General features: G+C 41.2%; 1 protein-coding gene across 1 annotated transcript in view; it reads left to right on the forward strand.

Moving 5' to 3' along the window:
* The window catches only part of LOC117345869 (phospholipase A2 inhibitor and Ly6/PLAUR domain-containing protein-like), a 34105-nt gene extending 17059 nt beyond the window's left edge, over positions 1-17046 (forward strand). The window contains exons 2-5 of the mRNA XM_033915135.1: positions 5923-6048; positions 10439-10588; positions 15283-15426; positions 16022-17046. Of these exons, the coding sequence (XP_033771026.1) occupies positions 5923-6048; positions 10439-10588; positions 15283-15426; positions 16022-16212 (611 nt within the window). The 3' untranslated portion in view covers positions 16213-17046. The remainder of the gene's footprint in view (positions 1-5922; positions 6049-10438; positions 10589-15282; positions 15427-16021) is intronic.
* The last annotated feature ends 2148 nt before the right edge of the window (positions 17047-19194 follow it).

Raw genomic sequence — 19194 nt, forward strand, 5'->3', positions numbered from 1 at the left:
ATAGCACTGTGGCAGATGGAAGGGAGCTGCACTGTTGGGGAGGGGGAGAGAGTGAACAGAACTGTTGCTGGCTGAAAAGAAAAACTTGGTGAACGTGGAATGGGAACTGGGAGGGGGAGTAGAGGAGTGAATCGTGTATGGGGGGAACTGGGGGCAGAATTGCCTTTACAAAAATCACGCTTAGCGCATATTATCCCAAGCCTAACTTTGGTTGACCTTTACAGAATCTTCCCCTATGCACGCTTTAGAAGGTGCTTGCTTGTGCTCGTAAAATGCTATTCTGCTTGTTTAAGGCAGACATACTACTGGGGGTTTTTTTCCCCCATGGGGTAATATGCAAGCAAACAGATAATTTCATGCTTTGACAAAAATATCCATTGCTTCCTCTTCAATATACAGGAGGCCCGGGTTTTAAAGGCCTACTTTATGGGTGCATCTGAGTCTTTCTCCACCCTTAAACATGCCTGGAGTTAGGCACCTATCTTTTATAGAATTCTACTTAAGAAGATAGACGCTTATCACCCAATTCATTTGTATTTTGTTTCAATTATGAGCTTCTTAAACCTCATAATTGAAGCCAGTTTACTAATTAATTTAGACACCTAACTTTAAGTGCCTCTTTATTTAGGGTGCCTATCTTTAGGTACCTTTTATAGAATTTACCTCAAAATGCATGCTATCCTAGTGTTCTATAAAGGGTGCTCCTTGCAGAATGAACTTTATAGAATACTAACGGCAACAGATGATCCAGTGCCTAATTTGGGGTGCCATTTATTGAATCTAGCCTTAAGTGCTAAGAGGCCATTTATGCGCACTTAGGGGCTGAATCTATAAATGGCACTCAAAAATGGACACAGGATAATATTAAGAACATAAGAATTGCCATACTAAGACAGACCGAAGGTCCATCAAGCTCAGTATCCTGTTTCCAACGGTGGCCAACCCATGTCCCAAGTACCTAGCTAGATCCCAAGTAGTAAAACAGATTTTATGCTGCTTATCCGAGGAATAAGCAATGAATTTCCCCAAGCCATCTCAATAATGGACTATGGACTTCTGTTTTAGGAAATTATCCACACCTTTTTTAAACCTCGCTGCGATAACTGGTTTCATCACATTCTTCGGCAATGAATTCCAGAGTTTAACTACACATTGTATGAACAAATATTTTCTCTGGTTTGTTTTAAATCTACTACTTAGTAGCTTCATCGCATGCCCTCTTGTCCTAGTATTTGTGGAAAGAGTGAACAAGTGATTCACGAACCCTTTCCACTCCACTCAGTATTTTATAGACCTCTATGATATCACCCCTGAGCTCTCTCTTCTCCAAGCTAGAGTCCTAGCTGCTTTAGCCTTTCCTCATAGTGAAGTTGTCTCAAACCTTTTTAGATCGGTAGTACAATGTTTAATTTTGCCTAAATTAGACTATTGCAATTCATTTTCTCAGTTTGACAAAAACGAAGTGCAAAGTGCTGCAGTTATTGATGAACTCGGCCACTAGGCTGATTACATGGCACATATTATTCCAATTTTGAAACAACTACACTGGCTTCCTCTAAAACAAACAGTGCAATATAAAGTAATCTCTATAGTACACCAAGTTTTGTATAGATTAGCCCCTGATTGTTTTCAAACACTATGGAAGATCTATCGACCAGGAAGGGCATTGAGGTTAGAGGGAGAGATGACGTTGACAGCAACCAAGGAATCAGGAGTGCATTATGTGGCGACGGAGGCTAGAATGTTTTCGATACCGGTGTGAAAATGTTGGATGCCCTTCCTGGGAACCTGAGGCTCCGAACTGACTGAATAAATTTTAAGAGATTATTAAAAACACAGTTATTTGTTGATGCTTATATGTAATACAGGGCAGGCAGACAATACAGTGTTATAGCTGGTATCGATACAATATGTTTTAAAGTAGTAACTAGATGTTTTTGGGCAAAAAAGCTATTTTGACTAATTGGCTGTCATCTGACTCTCCGCCGTATATTCATTGGAGATCTTTGATGATTATTCAAGCCTCTTTGGAATGTAGACACTTTGCAGCTCTTGATGGGGTCCAGGACGTCATTTTCAGGCAATTTGGGAACACTTTTGGATGGACCTTACCCTTCACGCTTGCAGTAGAGTTTTGAATGTATAATTTGGAGTTGTGATTGTTTGAATGCTCATGCTTTGCGTTTATAGGATGGGTTGGGAAGGTGGGATGGGGGGATAGTTGGAGATTATAATGTGCAGATATATAAGAAAACTGTTTTATTTTGTTACCTTTGTATGTGTACACTTTGCTGTTTAATAAATATATTTAAATATAAAGTAGTAGCTAGGCAGAGAATGAATTTTGTTATTATTATATTGTATGCAGAGTACCTATTGTGTAAACCGTTATGAACTGCTGGTTAGGTGGTATATAAAAATGTATTATTATTATTATTATTACATGTTTTAATAATATGTATGTTTTTTTTGGGGGGGACCGCTTAGATTTAGGTGGTACATACATTTTTAAATAAATGAAATAAATAAACTAAATTTTCATCGCCCTTCTCTGTATTTTTTCTAATTCCGCTGTATCTTTTTTGAGATACGGTGACCAGAACTGCACACAGTATTTGAGGTGCGGCTGTACCATAGAGCAATACAAGGGCATTATAACATTTTCATCTTTGTTTCCCAATCCTTTCCTGATAATTCCTAACATTCTATTTGCTTTCTTAGCCGCTGCCACACATTGAGCTGAGGGTTTCAACGTATCCTCAGCAATGACACCTGGATCCTATTTTGGGCAGTGACTCATACCATAGAACCCAGAATCATGTAGCTATAGTTCGGGTTCCTCTTTCCCACATGCTACTAAGTGCAATTCTATAAAGAGTGCACAATTATTATAAAATAGCGCTTAGTGCTGATTCATTTATCCTAACTTTGGGCGCCAGAATTACACCTGCTGAAACCTGGTGGAAATGCTGGTGCCCAAGTTGGGCATGCGGACCCATAACTCTGTAACTACACATGCAACTTTTCAGAACACCCCTGATTAAGACCATGCTCCTCCCATGCCCCCTTTTGAGTTATGCATTATAGAATTCTGGCGCTCAGTGATACAGACTAGCATGCAAAACAGGAGAGTCACTTCCACGAGTCAATCGCATACAAATAAACTGTGGAGATGTCCCAAAAAAAACAAAAAACAGGTGAGCTAATATGTTTCACGACTTTGCTTTATTCACTCACTGAGTCGACTCGACATGTACATGTTTCGGCCCAACCGGCTTGCATCAGGAGTCTAATGCTTTAGGGTTTATCAATTCAAGGACTTGGCCCACTATATTTGATACGCGTGTGTGAACTTATAAAGTGCTTAGCTAACAGCTGCTACTTCCCACAGGACTCTGGTTCTTTCTAAGGCACTGCCTGCTCTCAAATGTATACTCACATCAGGGTTTTACATTCAGTTCTCTTCTTTACTATTCCAAATACACAGACAGCAGCTATATACAGTATGTACTTCTGTACTTAGGAATTAATGTATAAACAGTTCCAGCCTTCTCTACAGTTTTCTATATTTTCTCTAAACCTTTAGAGGTGCAGATTGATCACCAACAAATCCCGCAGTTTTCCATCTCCAGTAACCCGTTTTCTTTGGACAACTCCATTGTTTGTTTGTAGACAGAAAACCATGTGAAAAGATGCATGTGCAAATCTCATTTGGCGCAAATTAACATCAGTAATTGGTTGTTAGTACCCAATTATTGTACGTTAATGGTTCATTAGCCAATTAATGTGTGCGTGCACGTCGGGATCATGCCCAAATTTGGGTGCCCAACTTGGGGCAGTCTCCATTGAGGGCTATACACTGAGGCCCAGATTCTTGAACCGGTGCTGATTTTCTAGACACCAATAGGTGTCAATACCTCTGTTAAAAACGCCATCCAAATGGAATTTGTAACTGAGATATGAGGTGCATGCTGGCGCCTGGAAAATCAATGCCGGAATCGCACCTATTTAGGCACTTTAAGCCACCGAATGCCAAAATAAGCATGGTCAATGCCAGAAGTGGTGTTTGGTATCCTAAAGCGCCTACGTAGACATGATTCATGTAAAGACAGGCACCGAAATGTAGGCCTGGAAAACCCTGGCCTATATTTCCGGACTATTTTTTCATCAGTGTGATTCCGAAACCGGTGCTAATGTGCAATTTACATGTAATTGGTGGCCGCTTTTAAGGCGGCTGGAGATATCAGTGCTGTCTTGAGAATCCGGGCCTTAGTCCAGCGATTTTCCATTTTTTTGTTCCATATTTTTCTGATGGAACTAAAAAAGTGGAAAATCACTGGGCTAAGTGTATAGCCCTCGATGGAGACTGCCCCAACTTTGTTGGTTGGGCTGAGAACTTTGCAGCGACTCCTTGTATACAGAATCCAAGGGTTGATGCTCTATTAATGACATTCAGAAATAACAGTTCTCACAATACAAGCTGAATATCTTTAAAGATAATAACCACAAAATGATATTCATAAATTCCTAATATCAGAAATCAAGTACTTCTGTTCTTCAATTTATGACAGCGGAAGAGACCTCAGTGTTTCTCAGGAGAAATCCTGTGAAACCATCTATGGCAATAATAATATTGTCATAGAGAAATACATGTATTTTTCTATGACAATATTATTATTGCCATAGATGGTTTCACAGGATTTCTCCTGAGAAACACTGAGGTCTCTTCCGCTGTCATAAATTGAAGAACAGAAGTACTTGATTTCTGATATTAGGTATTCAGAAATAACAGACATTTCCCAAAATAATGGGCAGTAGAAACACAGGCGAAATAGCAGATACAGAAGGAAACTGTTGTATCCTGTCACCAGGTCAGAAGTTTAATCCAGTCAGCTGCAGAACCCGAGTGTGGTCTTTTCTGTTCTTTCTTGAACTGAAAATTGATTAAAAATTAAATATTGTATTCCAGAGTTTGTGAGGATTGGGAGGAAGAATATAAAGGAAAGAGGGAGGGAATGTCATAAAAAAAAAATGGTGGAATAGTTGTGTGGTTAGAGCTGCAGTCTACAAATTAAAGTTCATCTCCTGCTCCGTCTAGTAACTGTCCTTATGACCTTAAGTGATTACTTCGCTCTCCATTGCCTAAGGCAGTGTTTCCCAAGTCGGTCCTAGACTACCCTTTGCCAACCAGGTTATCACGATATCCGCTATGAATATACATGAGATTGATTTGCTTCCATTGTTTGTAAATCTCTTTCATGCATATTTTTTGCGGATATCTTGAAAACCTAACTGACGAAGCTGGGTTTAAAAAAAGGTTTGGACAAATTCCTAGAGGGAAAGTCCATAGTCTGTTTGCGACATGGGGAAAGCCATTGCTTGCCCTTGGATCAGTAGCATAGAATGTTGCTACTATTTGGGATCCTGCCAGGTGCTTGTGACCTGGATTGGCCACCGTTGGAAACAGGATACTAGGTTAGATGGACCAGTGATTTGACCCAATATGGCTATTCTTATGCTCCTATGTTCTTATGGCAAGGGGGTACTCCAGGACCAACATGGGAAACACTGGCCTAAGGTACAGTGTAGATAAGGCCACTTGGACAGGGAAATAAATTGCATTCCTGCTTGTAACTCACTTTGAGCTCAGATGAGGGAAAAGCGGCTGGCATTATGATTGTTGCTGTTGTCCAGGTTTTGCTGCGTCTGGGCGGGTAGAACCGACGTTTCAGCCATCTTGCTGTGGTTTCCTGAAGAAAGCCACAGCATGATGGCTGAAACGTCGGCTCTACTCACCCAGTCGCAGCGAGATCTGGACAACAGCAACAATCATGATGCCAGCCGCGGAAGCCAACGAGAACAATTCCATCTCAGTTCCAAAACTTGGCTAACTTTTTTTTTCCTTATTTCTAACTTTTCCAGGGGCCTCACTTTTGTGCCAGCAGTGCACCGACCTGCAGCATAACAACTGCAGCACCTCTGCCCCTGTACAATGCCACTCATCTCAGACCCACTGCGTGAGCATCCTGAGGCAGACTATCCTCTCTGGTAGGTATTCAACCCCAGGCCTTGCCTCTTACTCCCTGGGGAGACCGTCTCTACCCTTCAGCATCTGCAGGACTGGCGCCAGATGACACAGTGGCACAAGCTTTGATGATGAGCCCTGCAACACGTTTTAGTATAAACTTTTTAGCTTGTGGGTTTGATTGACTAAGAACTGGATAAAAGTCTTAATGAATCAGCATTTCCTTCACTTCCCTGTGGATTATTTTTCTGCATTTGTAAGTTTTAGGTGTAAACAATTTTTAAGTTGAAACAATTTTTATTGATGACACAACAGAGCAAACAATCAAAATAGAGAAACAAATCAATACAGACCAAGAAACACAGGAGAAAATGATCAACCCAGAAGTCATCAAGGTTTCACCCAGTCCACCCCCAACCCTCCCAAACAAACAGGAACACGTCCCTGGAGAAACCAAGAAAAGCCACAAGGTACTTACACTCTTAGCACCTCATGGCAAACCCAAGCCCATAAACCACCCCTCCACAGAAACCCAGACCCCAAACTAACCCACCCCAGGTGGATGTGCACTCAGTTGCAGTTTGTTCAGAATGTGGCTCGGGGCTCTCGAAGTCAAAGATGTAAACAATTTTTATTGATAATAAAAGATCGCAAACAACGATGGAAATGATCTTACCAAGATAAATCTCTTCATTCAGATGGTGTAAATTAAATCACCACCCCTAAAGACCTGATCTAAGGTTATTCGATCTCCGATCCTCAGAGACAACACACTACACTCAAACTTTTCATCTATCTAATGATTAACATGTCGCTTCATCACTGGATCAAATGTTGTATACTCAATGTTTGTATTCAATTAATTTGAATCCTAATTTCTTCATAAATATTCAATGTATTTTTTATTTTTAAATTATAGAAAAATTTGTACTTAGCTTTTGTGGTCAGTTATGGGATAAGTATTTTGTCAACATGTTTCACTGTTACATTTTTTCAAGACAACAAATCCCCATTATTTATCCACCGTGACTATCGACCACTCTATTAATATGATTTGTGCAAAAGTGATCAATTTGCTTACCAAGATAAATAGCACAATCTTCACCAATACCAATAACAACAATACAAAGTGAATATATCATTGAATTTTGCAACCCAATAACAACAACCAAACCCCCCTCCCTATTCCCTCAAAAGAAACCCCAGTTGACCCCCCCTCCCTCTCCCATTCCAGAAATCCCGTTCAAGTGTGTACATTTGTAGGTTTTATCGTCTAGTCATATGACCAGGTTATGTTAGTTGCAGTGTTCAGTACCAAGGGAATATCATAACCTGCCCCATGTGAAAAGCACTTTCAGACTTTTTATTCTTCAGGTTTTGGTATATTTTCAGTGTGATAATGTAAGCCTACTTATACTTTGAAATTTATCCTAAGAAATAATGTATATGCACACTGCTACATACCATATTATAAGAATGTGGATATTATTTTAGAGGGAAAATGCACACATACTTTTGAAAACACAGAAGTACGTGCCCAAAGGTAAATTGTGTTTTCTTTTCTGTGTCACAGTGGCTCAGACATTATGCAAAAATTAGGCACTCTCCTAGCGAAGCAGCTTTTGTGGGATGTCAAAAGTAGCCTAACACAGGACACGCTAAAACGTCCTGTATTAGTTTTGCCATGTACACATACTAACATAAAAAACATGACGGCAGATAAAAGCCAAATGGCCCATCTAGTCTGCCCTTTCACACCATCCACTATCTCCTCTTCTCCCTAAGATATCCCACATTCCTGTCCCACGCTATCTTGAATTCAGATAGTCTTCATCTCCACCATGTGGTAATTATTTTTTTGTATTTTTAGGGGTGTGTCAGGAGTGGAAAGTGGGCATTCTTGTGCTAAGCAGTTAGCACATCTATATTATCATGCACTAACTGGTTAGCATATGGATAATGTGGGAGCCTGTACTGCCTCCTTAATAGGCGGCAGTAAATGCTACTACTGTAATTTTTTTTTTTTTAAATGGCTATGTGCTAATGGCAAAAATAGAAAATCAGGGTTTTTTTCAACCGTGGTAAAAATGGCCTTAGCGTGCAGGAAAGCCTGCTAAAGGGCACACTAAGGCCAATTCTGACCACAGCTTAGTAAAGGGACCCCAAGACTAATAAACCAGAACAAACCATACCCTGTGAAAGCCTTTTCAAAAAGCAGGTAAAGTTACATGTCAGAGGCCTAACTTTTCCCAAGCATAGGGTGACCAATTTTTTTTAAAACTCAAAACAATGAGGAACGGAGGGAACTTAGACAAAATGACAGCAAAAAACCACTCTGTTGAGTTTAAGTCAAAAAAGAGCCTAATGGAATGTACTAATTAGTAAAAGAAAAAGCCTCAGTTTATTGGAGAGGTGTACCCACACTCTTCCACCCTGACATCAACAGCAAAAAACTTTTGCAAATGGTGCTTAAAGAAAAACAGAGAGCACAAAACATAGCAAATAGGGGAAAAAATTGTGCTATGAAGGTCCCTGTGTACCAAAGCGATACACTGCACACAATCAGGCCAACGATCGTTTTGTGGCAGGACGCCATTGCTTCAGGGCCTACACAAATTCCCAGCTATCTATGCAAAGATCCAAACTTCTGCATTGGATCCTGCCACCGGACAGCAGCCACTGATGCCCCCTGTCCCCTCCCTATCACCTTCCTTGTACCTTAAGTTGGGAGCAGGAGGGGTGCTCAGTCCCTCGTGCTCAGTCCCTCCTGCTCCTCCAGACTCCAGCGATGACATACTGCGGGCCTTAGGCCCCCTCCCTGGTACATCATGTGATGCATGGAGAGGGGCCTAAGGCCAATCAGGGACTTCCTTAAGGAATAGCCTAAGGAAGTCTCTGATTGGCCATTGCTTTGGCAAAACAAAATATCTGCCCAATTAAAAAAAAACAACAAAGAAAACAAACAAACTGGCAGAAGCCCTGACAGCAGTGACAGGAGGCTGTTTCTCCTGTCACTACTGTCAGGTCTCTGCTCCGACTCAATCGCTCACTGAGCAATTGAGTTGGGGAGTTTGCATGCAAATGATTTGTGCCTCTGTGCAAATCATTTGCATGCAAAAAAGATAGTGAATCAATTGCTGTTTCAAAATCAGCCAGAGAATCGGCCAACAGTGATTGAATTGCTATCTTTAGTGAATCTGGGCCTAAGAATGCTGGTCCCTCCTATATCCCAATGGCTTGTTTGTGTCTGTTTTTCTTTTGGACTTTTTTATTTTCCAAAAATGGTTCAAAAAGATAAACACACTAAGCTCAAAAACATTTGAAAATTTATTTTCAAAATAAAAAAAAAACATTTTTCTGGTTTGAAAATGATCATTTTCTTTTCTGGATTTGTGGACCTTTTTCCCAAAATCAGATTCAGATGCCATGTAGAAAGTGCCCCTGAAAGTTTCTATAATAAGATGCCTCCCTGCCCTATTATCATAGGCGCTGTTATATAAAATGACCTTCAACTTGCGTATGAAGAATCCTCATCCAATAATATGTATGTGGGATAAATGTATACAAAAATAATAATAACCCCAGAAAAATATAACTTCAAAAAGGAAAAATATGTATATGCCATAATAAATCATATTAAAATGTATAATTTATTTATATAATGTGCTCATATAAGACGTTCAGAAAAGAAATAAAAACCACACTTTTCAAGAAATTCCTAAAACAGCAATAACAACACGACCTCTAAAAGCCCTTAAGATCTACATCTAACCTATCTAGCTATTCATTATAATTCATGTAATTATGTAATTCTGTAATTATGTAACTCTGTAATTCTATAATTCTCTAACTCTGTAATTCTGTAATTCTGTAATTCATTGTAATCCTGTCCTTAAACTAACCTTTTGTAATCCGCCTTGAACCGCAAGGTAATGGCGGAATAGAAATCCCGAATGTAATGTAATGTAATGTAATATAATTCAAAAGTGCCACATATAAAATGAACAAGAAGGCAGCAAAGCAGATTAAATCAGCATGCACACTCAAGTAGACTGAAATTCGTATATTGTTACTTTCTATTATAACCACAAAAAGTTTTTTTAAAAATTCAGAGGTGTACTTATCTGAGTGCTGGTCAAGGTTATCTTGAGCTAAAAAAGCACTGCTTGAATAAAGAAAGATAGCCCAATCCTTTGTTTAGAGGTTAAGGTTTTCATTTGTCATGCCTCAACACAAATTTGTGTTTCACCATGAAGCTTCCTCAGGTGGAGGTGAAATATAAAACCTGTTATAATTGAAAAGAGATAATTTGTCAGGGCTCTGAAGAAGTCCCATTTAGGACTATTCTGTGAATCCTTGTTCCTTAGCTGTATCTTCTATCACCTCTCATTTTCTTGTGCTGTGCTCTTGCAGTGGGAGGTCCCAAGATGATGTCAATCATAAAGTCTTGCGGAACAAAAAAAGACTGCGACTTGACTACCAGCACCAACGCCGGGAGCTTCCAAATGATTACCAGCTCCAAATGTTGTAATACAGACAACTGCAACCCTCCTCAGATCAACAGTAAGTGACAACTGAACTAGGCTTGGCGTGCCACCAGGTGCAGGAACTTCCCCCCTTATACTAAGCCAAAGTAGAAGTTTCTACTGTGGCCCGGAGCACTAAATGCTCCAACGCTGGTCCACGCTCATAGGAATGAGTGTCAAAGCAGTGTGTGAACATTTAGCGCCCCAGGCTATGGTAGAAACCGCTACCGTGGCTTAGTAAAAGAGGGCCTTAATTATTTATAAAGCTTAGTCTGCACAGAATTGGCAATCAACAAATTGTAATTGATGTTAATTACACTAATTGGATGGTAGACATCTAACTTCTTAGTAGGCGCCTACCACTTTCAGGTAGGTGCCTAGCCCAAGGTACCTGCCAGAAAGTAGGCATGGTTATGGGAAGGATCGTTGGTGTGTTTTACATACAGACGCTTGTTTAGGCATCATTAGGCACCTAACTTAGGCACCGGTATTTAGGCCAAGATAACCCTGGCATAAATATGGTGCATCTGAGGTTAAGATGCCCAGGACCACTTTCGGCACCGCTAGGCGCGATTCTATAACATGCACCTAACTTTCATAGAATTGCATCTAAGCACCACGTCACCGTTTAAAGAATCGGGTCCTGTGTGGAAAAATAGGTCAACATTCAAATCGATTTAACCAGGCAGGAGAGTCACCTAGCAAGTTAAATCACTGCATATCTGCTGATATTCAGTTTAATTTAACGGTTATTGCCACTGAATACAAGCCCTAACCACTAAAGTTGTAGACGAGTATTTTGTAGGCAATCTGGGAACAAAGTCAGCACTTATGTGGTTAAGTGCTGATATTTAGCTATTAACTGGGCAGATCAGACCTCATAAAACTCAGTCCTATCTTTCTGGTTTCACTTAGGTGGTTAAGTGCTGAATATTGCATTTAACTGGATAAGGGATAGCCAGCCGCATAAAAACAGATATTCAATGCCAGTGTCCAGACATGACCCAGCATTGAATACTGGGGTGTATTGCCTGCACTGGCTAAAAAAAAATGGTCACCGGTAATCAGCTACTCTTAAGAGTGTTTCCCTATTTGTCCTGGCAGGCTCACTACCTAACTGTGGTACCTGGGGCAACAGAGTGTTAAGTGACTTGCCCAGTCACAAGGAACAGACTTTGAGGAGTCCTGCCAGTTCAGCTGATCAGGGGGCGAAAATCCCCTGCTGCAATCAGCTAAGCCAGCTGCAGCGGTCAGAGGACCCCCACCAATTGGCAGGAAGGATGCCCACTCCCTCCTTCTTGACACCCCATAACACCCCCCACCTTAAATCAGCAGGAGGGATGCCCACTCCCTTAAACCGGACACCACCCAATACCCCCCTCCCTGAATTTGGCAGGAGGGATTCTTCAAATTTTTGAAAACTACAAGTTCGAGAGGACATTCGGAAAAATTAAGAGGGGGCAGATTCAGAAACAATGCTAGGAAGTTCTTCTTCACCCAGAGGGTGTGATAGGACAGAGTACGGTATTGGGGTTTAAGAAGGGATTAGATGATTTCCTGAAGAAAAAGGGGATAGAAGGGTATAGTTAGAGGATTACTATACAGGTCCTGGACCTGATGGGCCGCCACGTGAGTGGACTGCTGGGCATGATGGACCTCTGGTCTGACCCAGCAGAGGCACTGCTTATGTTCTTATGTTCTTACTTTATTATAAATACAAAAATCACCTAAGATCTATTGATAATGTCAATCATAATAAGAGAGTCTCACAAGACAAATGCTGGGTTGCATCCGAAGAAGTTTTGTCAGCCGAAAGCCTGAAGTCATAATGCTGTTGTACAGGTCCATGGTGAGACCTCATCTGGAGTACTGTGTTCAGTTTTGGAGGCCACATTATCAAAAGGATGTGAAGAGAATGGAATCAGTTCAGCGAATGGCCACTAAGATGATCTCAGGACTCAAGAATCTCCCATATGAAGAACATCTAAGCAGGCTGCAGTTATATTCTCTCAAAGAACGCAGAGAGAGAGGAGATATGATAGAGAAGTTCGAATACCTTACAGCCGTACCGAGGTGGAGGAAGATATCCTTTTTCTTATGGGTCCTACGACAACTAGAGGGCATCCGCTCAAACTCAAGGGTGGGAGATTTCATGGTGACATCAGGAAGTACTTCTTCACTGAAAGGGTGGTTGACAGTTGGAATGGCCTTCCACGTCAGGTAGTTGAGGCCAGCAACGTGCTCGACTTTAAGAAATGATGGGATAAACATGTGGGTTCACTTCGGGGAATTGCTTAGAGGGAGTGTTCTTTTAAGGGGAGGATTCTTTTAAGGAGAGGGTTCTTTTGAGTGGGCAGACATGTTGGGCCGACGGCCCTTTTCTGCCATCATACTCTATGTTTTTATGTCTCTTAAAAGGTCCCAACTAAGATTCCAGTTTCAGCATCTATAGATGCCTTCCTCAGGGGATTTGGTAACGCTAAACAAAATGAAGATAAAAAGAGCAATGAGATGATATAAACAACTGGTAGCATAATTATGGGATGCTATGTGGATTGATGCATGTGGAACACAGTGGGTTACAATAGGAGGACATGAACATAAAAATGTGGGAACCATGAGCAATATGAAATTTGAAACATGAATAAGCAAATATAAAGTAAAATACACAAATATACATGAGAAAAATGCTCAGAATAAAAAAGTAGACATAATGTAAATTACCGTATTTTTCGCTCCATAAGACACATTTTTTTCCCCACAAAAGTGAGTGGAAATAAGGGTGCATCATATGGAGCGAATACCTCCCCCCCCAGTACTTTTTTTTTTAACTTCTGTTGGTCCAGCGCTGTATCGGCAGGAGCTTTCCGCGCTCCTGCCCCTCCTTCACTGGACAGCTGTCCTCTCTTCCGGCAGAGTGGCACACAAGGCAGGCGTGAGCTTTTCACACTCATGCCTGATCCCACGCCGCTCCCTGAATGGCTGGTATCAGTCGTTCTTTCCCCTTCCCTTTTTGTTTTTTCCCCTCAATGTCTTATTTCCTTTACAACATTGTAGTTCTCCCCACTCTCCTCTTGTATGCAAGCCCTCCCCATGTCTAGTATGTAAGATCTTCGTTTGGTTTCGTCTGTAATTTGGAGTTGGTTTCCTTTTTTATACGTTGTATTTGTGTTTAATCAAAATTTTAATAAACTATGAACTATATGTAATGGATGGAAATTTAAATTGTTCTAAAAATAAAATAAAAGGGTATTTCTTTTTCTTTGGTAGCTACATTCCCCCCCCCATAATTGTGGTCTAAGAAGGATTTATATTATGATCATTTCCATTTTCTGATTTACTTTAGCAAGTGTGTTAACTTGTGATGTAATTGTATAACATAAATAAATAAATGATATACTAGTAACAGTAATGCTAGAGTGATCCAGGAATGGAATCAGATCAGAGCAGGTAGTTACCTGGGCACCATTGATATTCAACAGCCCTACTCAGATAACTATCTAGTTAACTTAGGGTAGCATAAAATCTGTCCTACATTAATTGGGTACCACTACTGAATATTATGGCATCTGGATGTCTCTCAGCGGCTACCACATCCTCTGATGTTCAGTGTCAGTACCTGGAGAGGATCAGTATAGAATATCCGGGTCTCATATAGCATTTAAAGAAATCCTGACCACCTCCAGCTGAATATTGTACTACTGAGTTCAGTTTTCTTTGCTGAGTATTCCATATTACAATATCATCAGTCATCATTAAACCTGCCTCCTTCACCCGCCCCCCCAAAAAAAAATTGGTACAGTGGCATAGCAAGGGTAGGTGGTGCCCCTCACACATTCCACGCTGCCTCCCACTCCTTCCATGCCCCCCCATACCACACTTGCGCTCTCCCTTTCCCCCATACCTCTTTAAATCTGCACCAGCACAAGCAGCTTCTCCAGACTGCTGCTCAAGCTGGCTTTCCCTCTGATGTCACTTCCTGAGCCCACGACCCGGAAGTGATTTCAGAGGGAGCCAGGCTAGAGCAAGAAGCAGGCCAGAGTAGTTGCTCACGCTGATGATTTAAAGAGGTATGGTGGGCGGCGAAGGAAGGCGTGAGCATGGCATGGGGGCAGCTCCCCTACCAGGTCAGCACCCGGGGCGGTCTGCCCCCCACCCTCCTTTACTACGCCACTGGCCCAGATTCTATAAAAGATGCCTAGATTGGTGTGCCTAGGCCCTAGCCAATCTAGGCACCTAACTTAATTATTTTAAAAGCTTAATTGGCACCAATAATGAGCAATTAGCACCTCATAATTGGCTTAAATTGCAGTTAATTGGATAGTAGGCACCTGCCACTTTCAGGAGGTTGCCTAGTTCAAGGTGCCTACCAGAAAGTAGATGTGGTTAGGGGGCAGATTGTGGGTGTGTTTGCTATGTAGGTGCCTATTTTGGACTTAGGTGCACTCATTTAGGCCAAGAAAACCCTGGCATAAATAAGGTGCACCTAAGGTTAGGTTGCCTACTGTCACCTAAGTTCACTTAGGTGCCACTAGGCACAATTCTATAAATAGCACCTATGATTGATGCGCTTTGCACCATGCTCCTCAGAACCTATATGTTAGATGCCATTTATAGACAAGAGGTTGTTCTGCTGTTTCACCAATTACAACTCTCAAATGTTTGCCATGAGACAATTAGGAATAACACTAGCAATGTAAAGAGCCTTCTCTTGTCTTTCTCTATTCTCAGTACCACTCAAGGAAACAAATCCAAATGGCCTTTACTGCATGTCCTGCTATTCTGGATCAATTGATACCTGTGACAAAAAGGAGAACACAACCTGTGTAGGAGGGGAGGATAGGTGTATCCAATATGGTGTGACAATAAAATCAGGTGAGTCTGGTGGGCTGCAGTCTGGGAAATGATCTTGGAAAATCAGTCTTTGACTTTTGTCTCTTGGATTTTCTGTATCCCAATAATCATGCTATGAATAGCCTGATAATAGGAAGTCTTACATAGTTTCAGGAATGTAAATTAAATGGTTACTGACATTCTGATAATACGATCACAAGAGAAACTAATGCCATGGTCTTACTGATACTGATGAAACAAAACAAAAAACTAGGTAAGTACACCCCACGCAAAGCAAAGCTAAGGAAGAAGCCATGTGGGGAGTGGGTCAGTTCACATCAACCTTAGGGACAACAAGTTTTATTAGTATAAATTCAAATAAAATACATAAATATCAATAGGAGGCCGAAACACGGACTGTGTTGTGTCTTGAAGAACAAAGGACTTTTCATTTATACATTGATAAATTTGTAATCTGTTTGAGATTTATGTATTTTATTTGAATTTATACTAATATAACTACTGTCCCTAAGGTTGACGTGAACTGTCCCACTCCCTACTTGGCTTCTTATTGATACTGATGTCATAGTAGAAGAGATACTACTGGGATGCTGATAATATGTGTTTCTCTGCACAGGTGGACAAGACATGAAAATCGCTGTACATGGATGTGCTACCAGAAATATGTGTGACACCCAGGCCAGAGCTGCCTATTATGGTTCCTCCTTTGAGGTGAAAGGCTTCCAGTGCAGCAGTGGCACCCGCCCTCAACTTGGCCTCTTCCTGTCAGCTCTCACTGGGCTTCTCCTTATGAAGCTCTTCTCTTAATAGCTTCTTCCTTCAAGGCCTTACTGGACTCCTTCTAATGAAGATCCTCTCCTTAAGGCCTTCTCCAGCTCTTGCTGGGCTTCTCCTGATGACACTTCTCTCTTACTGGACTCTTCCATCCAGCTATCACTGCGCTCCTCCTGATGAAATCCCTTTCCTAATGACCCTTTCATTTTGGCTGTCGCTGGGCTGTTCCTAATGAATATCCTCCACTAATGGCTTCTTCCAACCAGTTCTCCTGAAGCCCCTCCTGCTAAAGCTTCTGCCCCATAGGCCTCCTCCTTCCACTCCTCACTGGACTCCACTTGATGAAACTTCTTCCTAATGGTCTCTTGTCTGATGAAGCTTCTGTCGCCATGGTGTCTTCCTTCTGCTCTTCATCGACTCCTCCTGATGAAGGATCTCTTACAATGAACTCCTTCTTATACTCTTCACTGGGCTCCTCTTAATGAAATTCCTTCCTAATAGTCTCCTTTCTCCTTCGGACTCCTTCTGACGATGCTTGTCTTCCTAGTCTCTTCTTCCCACTCCTCACCAACTCCTCCCAATGACTTCATCCTTCCCATTTTTGATGGATCTCTTCTGATGAAACTCCTCTTCTGTTGAGGAAACACAGGAGTCTCTCAGAGCACTCAATCCTTGCAACGTGGTGTCTTCTCAGTTCCATCCATGGCTCCTCACTAATGTCAGCATGCTGAAGGTTGCCCTGCCTGCCCTGATCGTGCAACAGAATCTGTTCAGTTTCTGAATGGCTTTTTATTTTGTACACATATGTTCAGTATGTTACTATATAAATTATTGCCATTTTATTCAATAAAACAAGCTTAAAAATAACCATTATGGCTTCATGGACAGCATGTGAAATAGAAACTGGTAGCCTGATTTCACATAGAAATGTTAATGTATCTGAAAAACTGGCACACCATACTCAAACTTTCATTACAAATTCATAAAAAGATCCATTACTATCTCCTGTGATCAAGCTCAAACTTTCCCAGCAAAGGAGGCTGTTTAATAACAGCATCTGCTAATGGTGTTATAATATGTTATCTAGTACAGGGCTTGTTTTCTGCAGTGGGCTGTGAAGTAGATAACTCATAATAACAGTATTGGCTCACACTACCTGTCAGCAGATGGTGTCACTCCTTATTTTCAGATCATCTACCCACCTCTCCCTTATCTCTGTCCCAAGCATATTTCTGTATCTGCTTGTTACTATTTTCTCCATTTCCTGATTCCTCTACCTTTTCAGTAAAGAACTATTTCCTTCCAATACCATATCATGAACCCTTTTCCTTTTGCAAATATTGTCTTCTTGAACTTTGTACTGTATCACCCTTTTCTCTTCTTTCTTCCAGGAGGTATATTTTGAGTTCCTTAAGTTTCGTCATTTAGTCTTGCAGGTCCTGAAGCATTTTGATGACCCTTTTCTGACACACCCTCTAAAAGCATGCTGGGGCTCTCTCTAGTATCCCTTCAAAACTATTTCCTTTTTTTTTTTTTTTACTTTAGGTGTGCAGTAAACATTTTTTCATTTTAAGTTTGTGTGGGGAGGGGGTGTCCCCAATGCTGCTGTTATCACCATTAATATGTGTAACCCCCCTCCCTCAAACTCTAGCACTGTCCACAACTCTCTTTCTAATACCATCTACTGTCTAAGAACAGCATAGGAGGTAACAGGGGTAAGCATTGAGGGATGAGGGGGGCAGTCCTGTTTCAAAATAATGTTAATGGCAGTGAGAGTGACAGGCAAGGGTCCGGGCCTTAGGCAGCCCATGTTTGAAATAAATGGTGGCCAAAAGCAAATGCAACAAAGAGGAAATGAATAGCATTTTGTTTAGCTTTTCTGTCAAATGACAGCACATCGCTACCAATTGCTATTGGTGGCAGCTATCATTATGCAGCCAAGCCCATTGTAGAAGCTTCCACCTGGCTAAGCAGTCTGTCATGATAGAATTGAGGTTTCATGTCTTCTTCATCATGAAAGGCTGAGGAGAAATGTTTCTTTAACACAAGTGTCAGACCTTTTACACTTGTTTAGCTATTTGAACTAGAAAAAAAGAACAAGAGTTGCCGTTGCATATGGATTTAGCAATGCCATTCTATCATAGCCCCAGGCCACTCCTGTCCAGTACACCAATGTGAGCTGTAGAAGCCAGCCTGCTCTCCTCTCTTCTTGCAGATTCTTTTAATGATGTCACAATCTGTTCCAGGTACTATTTTGTGCTGTCAAAAGCACCTTCAGCTACATAGGAAAGACAAGATTTTCTTTATTTTTTTTCAAAGACATTATTTCAGAACAACAATGCAGCACATCAAATAAAAATGTTGCTCACTTGAAATGATCACTGCAGTCTTTTGAAACCTATCACCTCTTCACTAATATACTGTAGATAATCCTTGATTTACCTGCATGTAGCCCTGGGGTACCTTCTGAGCTGGAACCATTGAGCGTGTAAGGTCTGGCATGCCACACACCGTGTATATGGAAGTTTGGGTGGTATGGGGAGATCCTCCTTCAAGGGTTTGTCCCTATGGATTCTCCTTTCACAACTCCAATATTCCAGAAGTCAGTACATTCACTCCCAAAACAGCAATTGCCCAGTATGAATGGATATTATAAGAACATAACATGTGCCAATCATATTAGAACAAATTAAAAGTCCACTGAGCCCAGCATTTTGTCTCTGACCAGCATGGAGCCAAGGATAGAAACATAGAAAAATGACGGCAGAAAAGGGCCATAGCCCATCTAGTCTGTCCACACTAAAGATCCCCTCCCTAAATTTATTCTCCCAGATATCCTATATGTCATCGAGTCTGCCTATTCCGATGACTCTACCCCCACTATTACCCTCTTAGAGATCCCACATGCGCATCCTATTTATTCTTAAAATCTGGCACGCTGCTGGCCTTGACAACATGCACAGGAAGTCTATTCCAATGATCAACCACTCTTTCGGTGAAGAAATACTTCCTGAA

Source organism: Geotrypetes seraphini, chromosome 11 (genome assembly GCF_902459505.1).
Source record: "Geotrypetes seraphini chromosome 11, aGeoSer1.1, whole genome shotgun sequence".
Classification (NCBI taxonomy): Eukaryota; Metazoa; Chordata; class Amphibia; order Gymnophiona; family Dermophiidae; genus Geotrypetes; species Geotrypetes seraphini.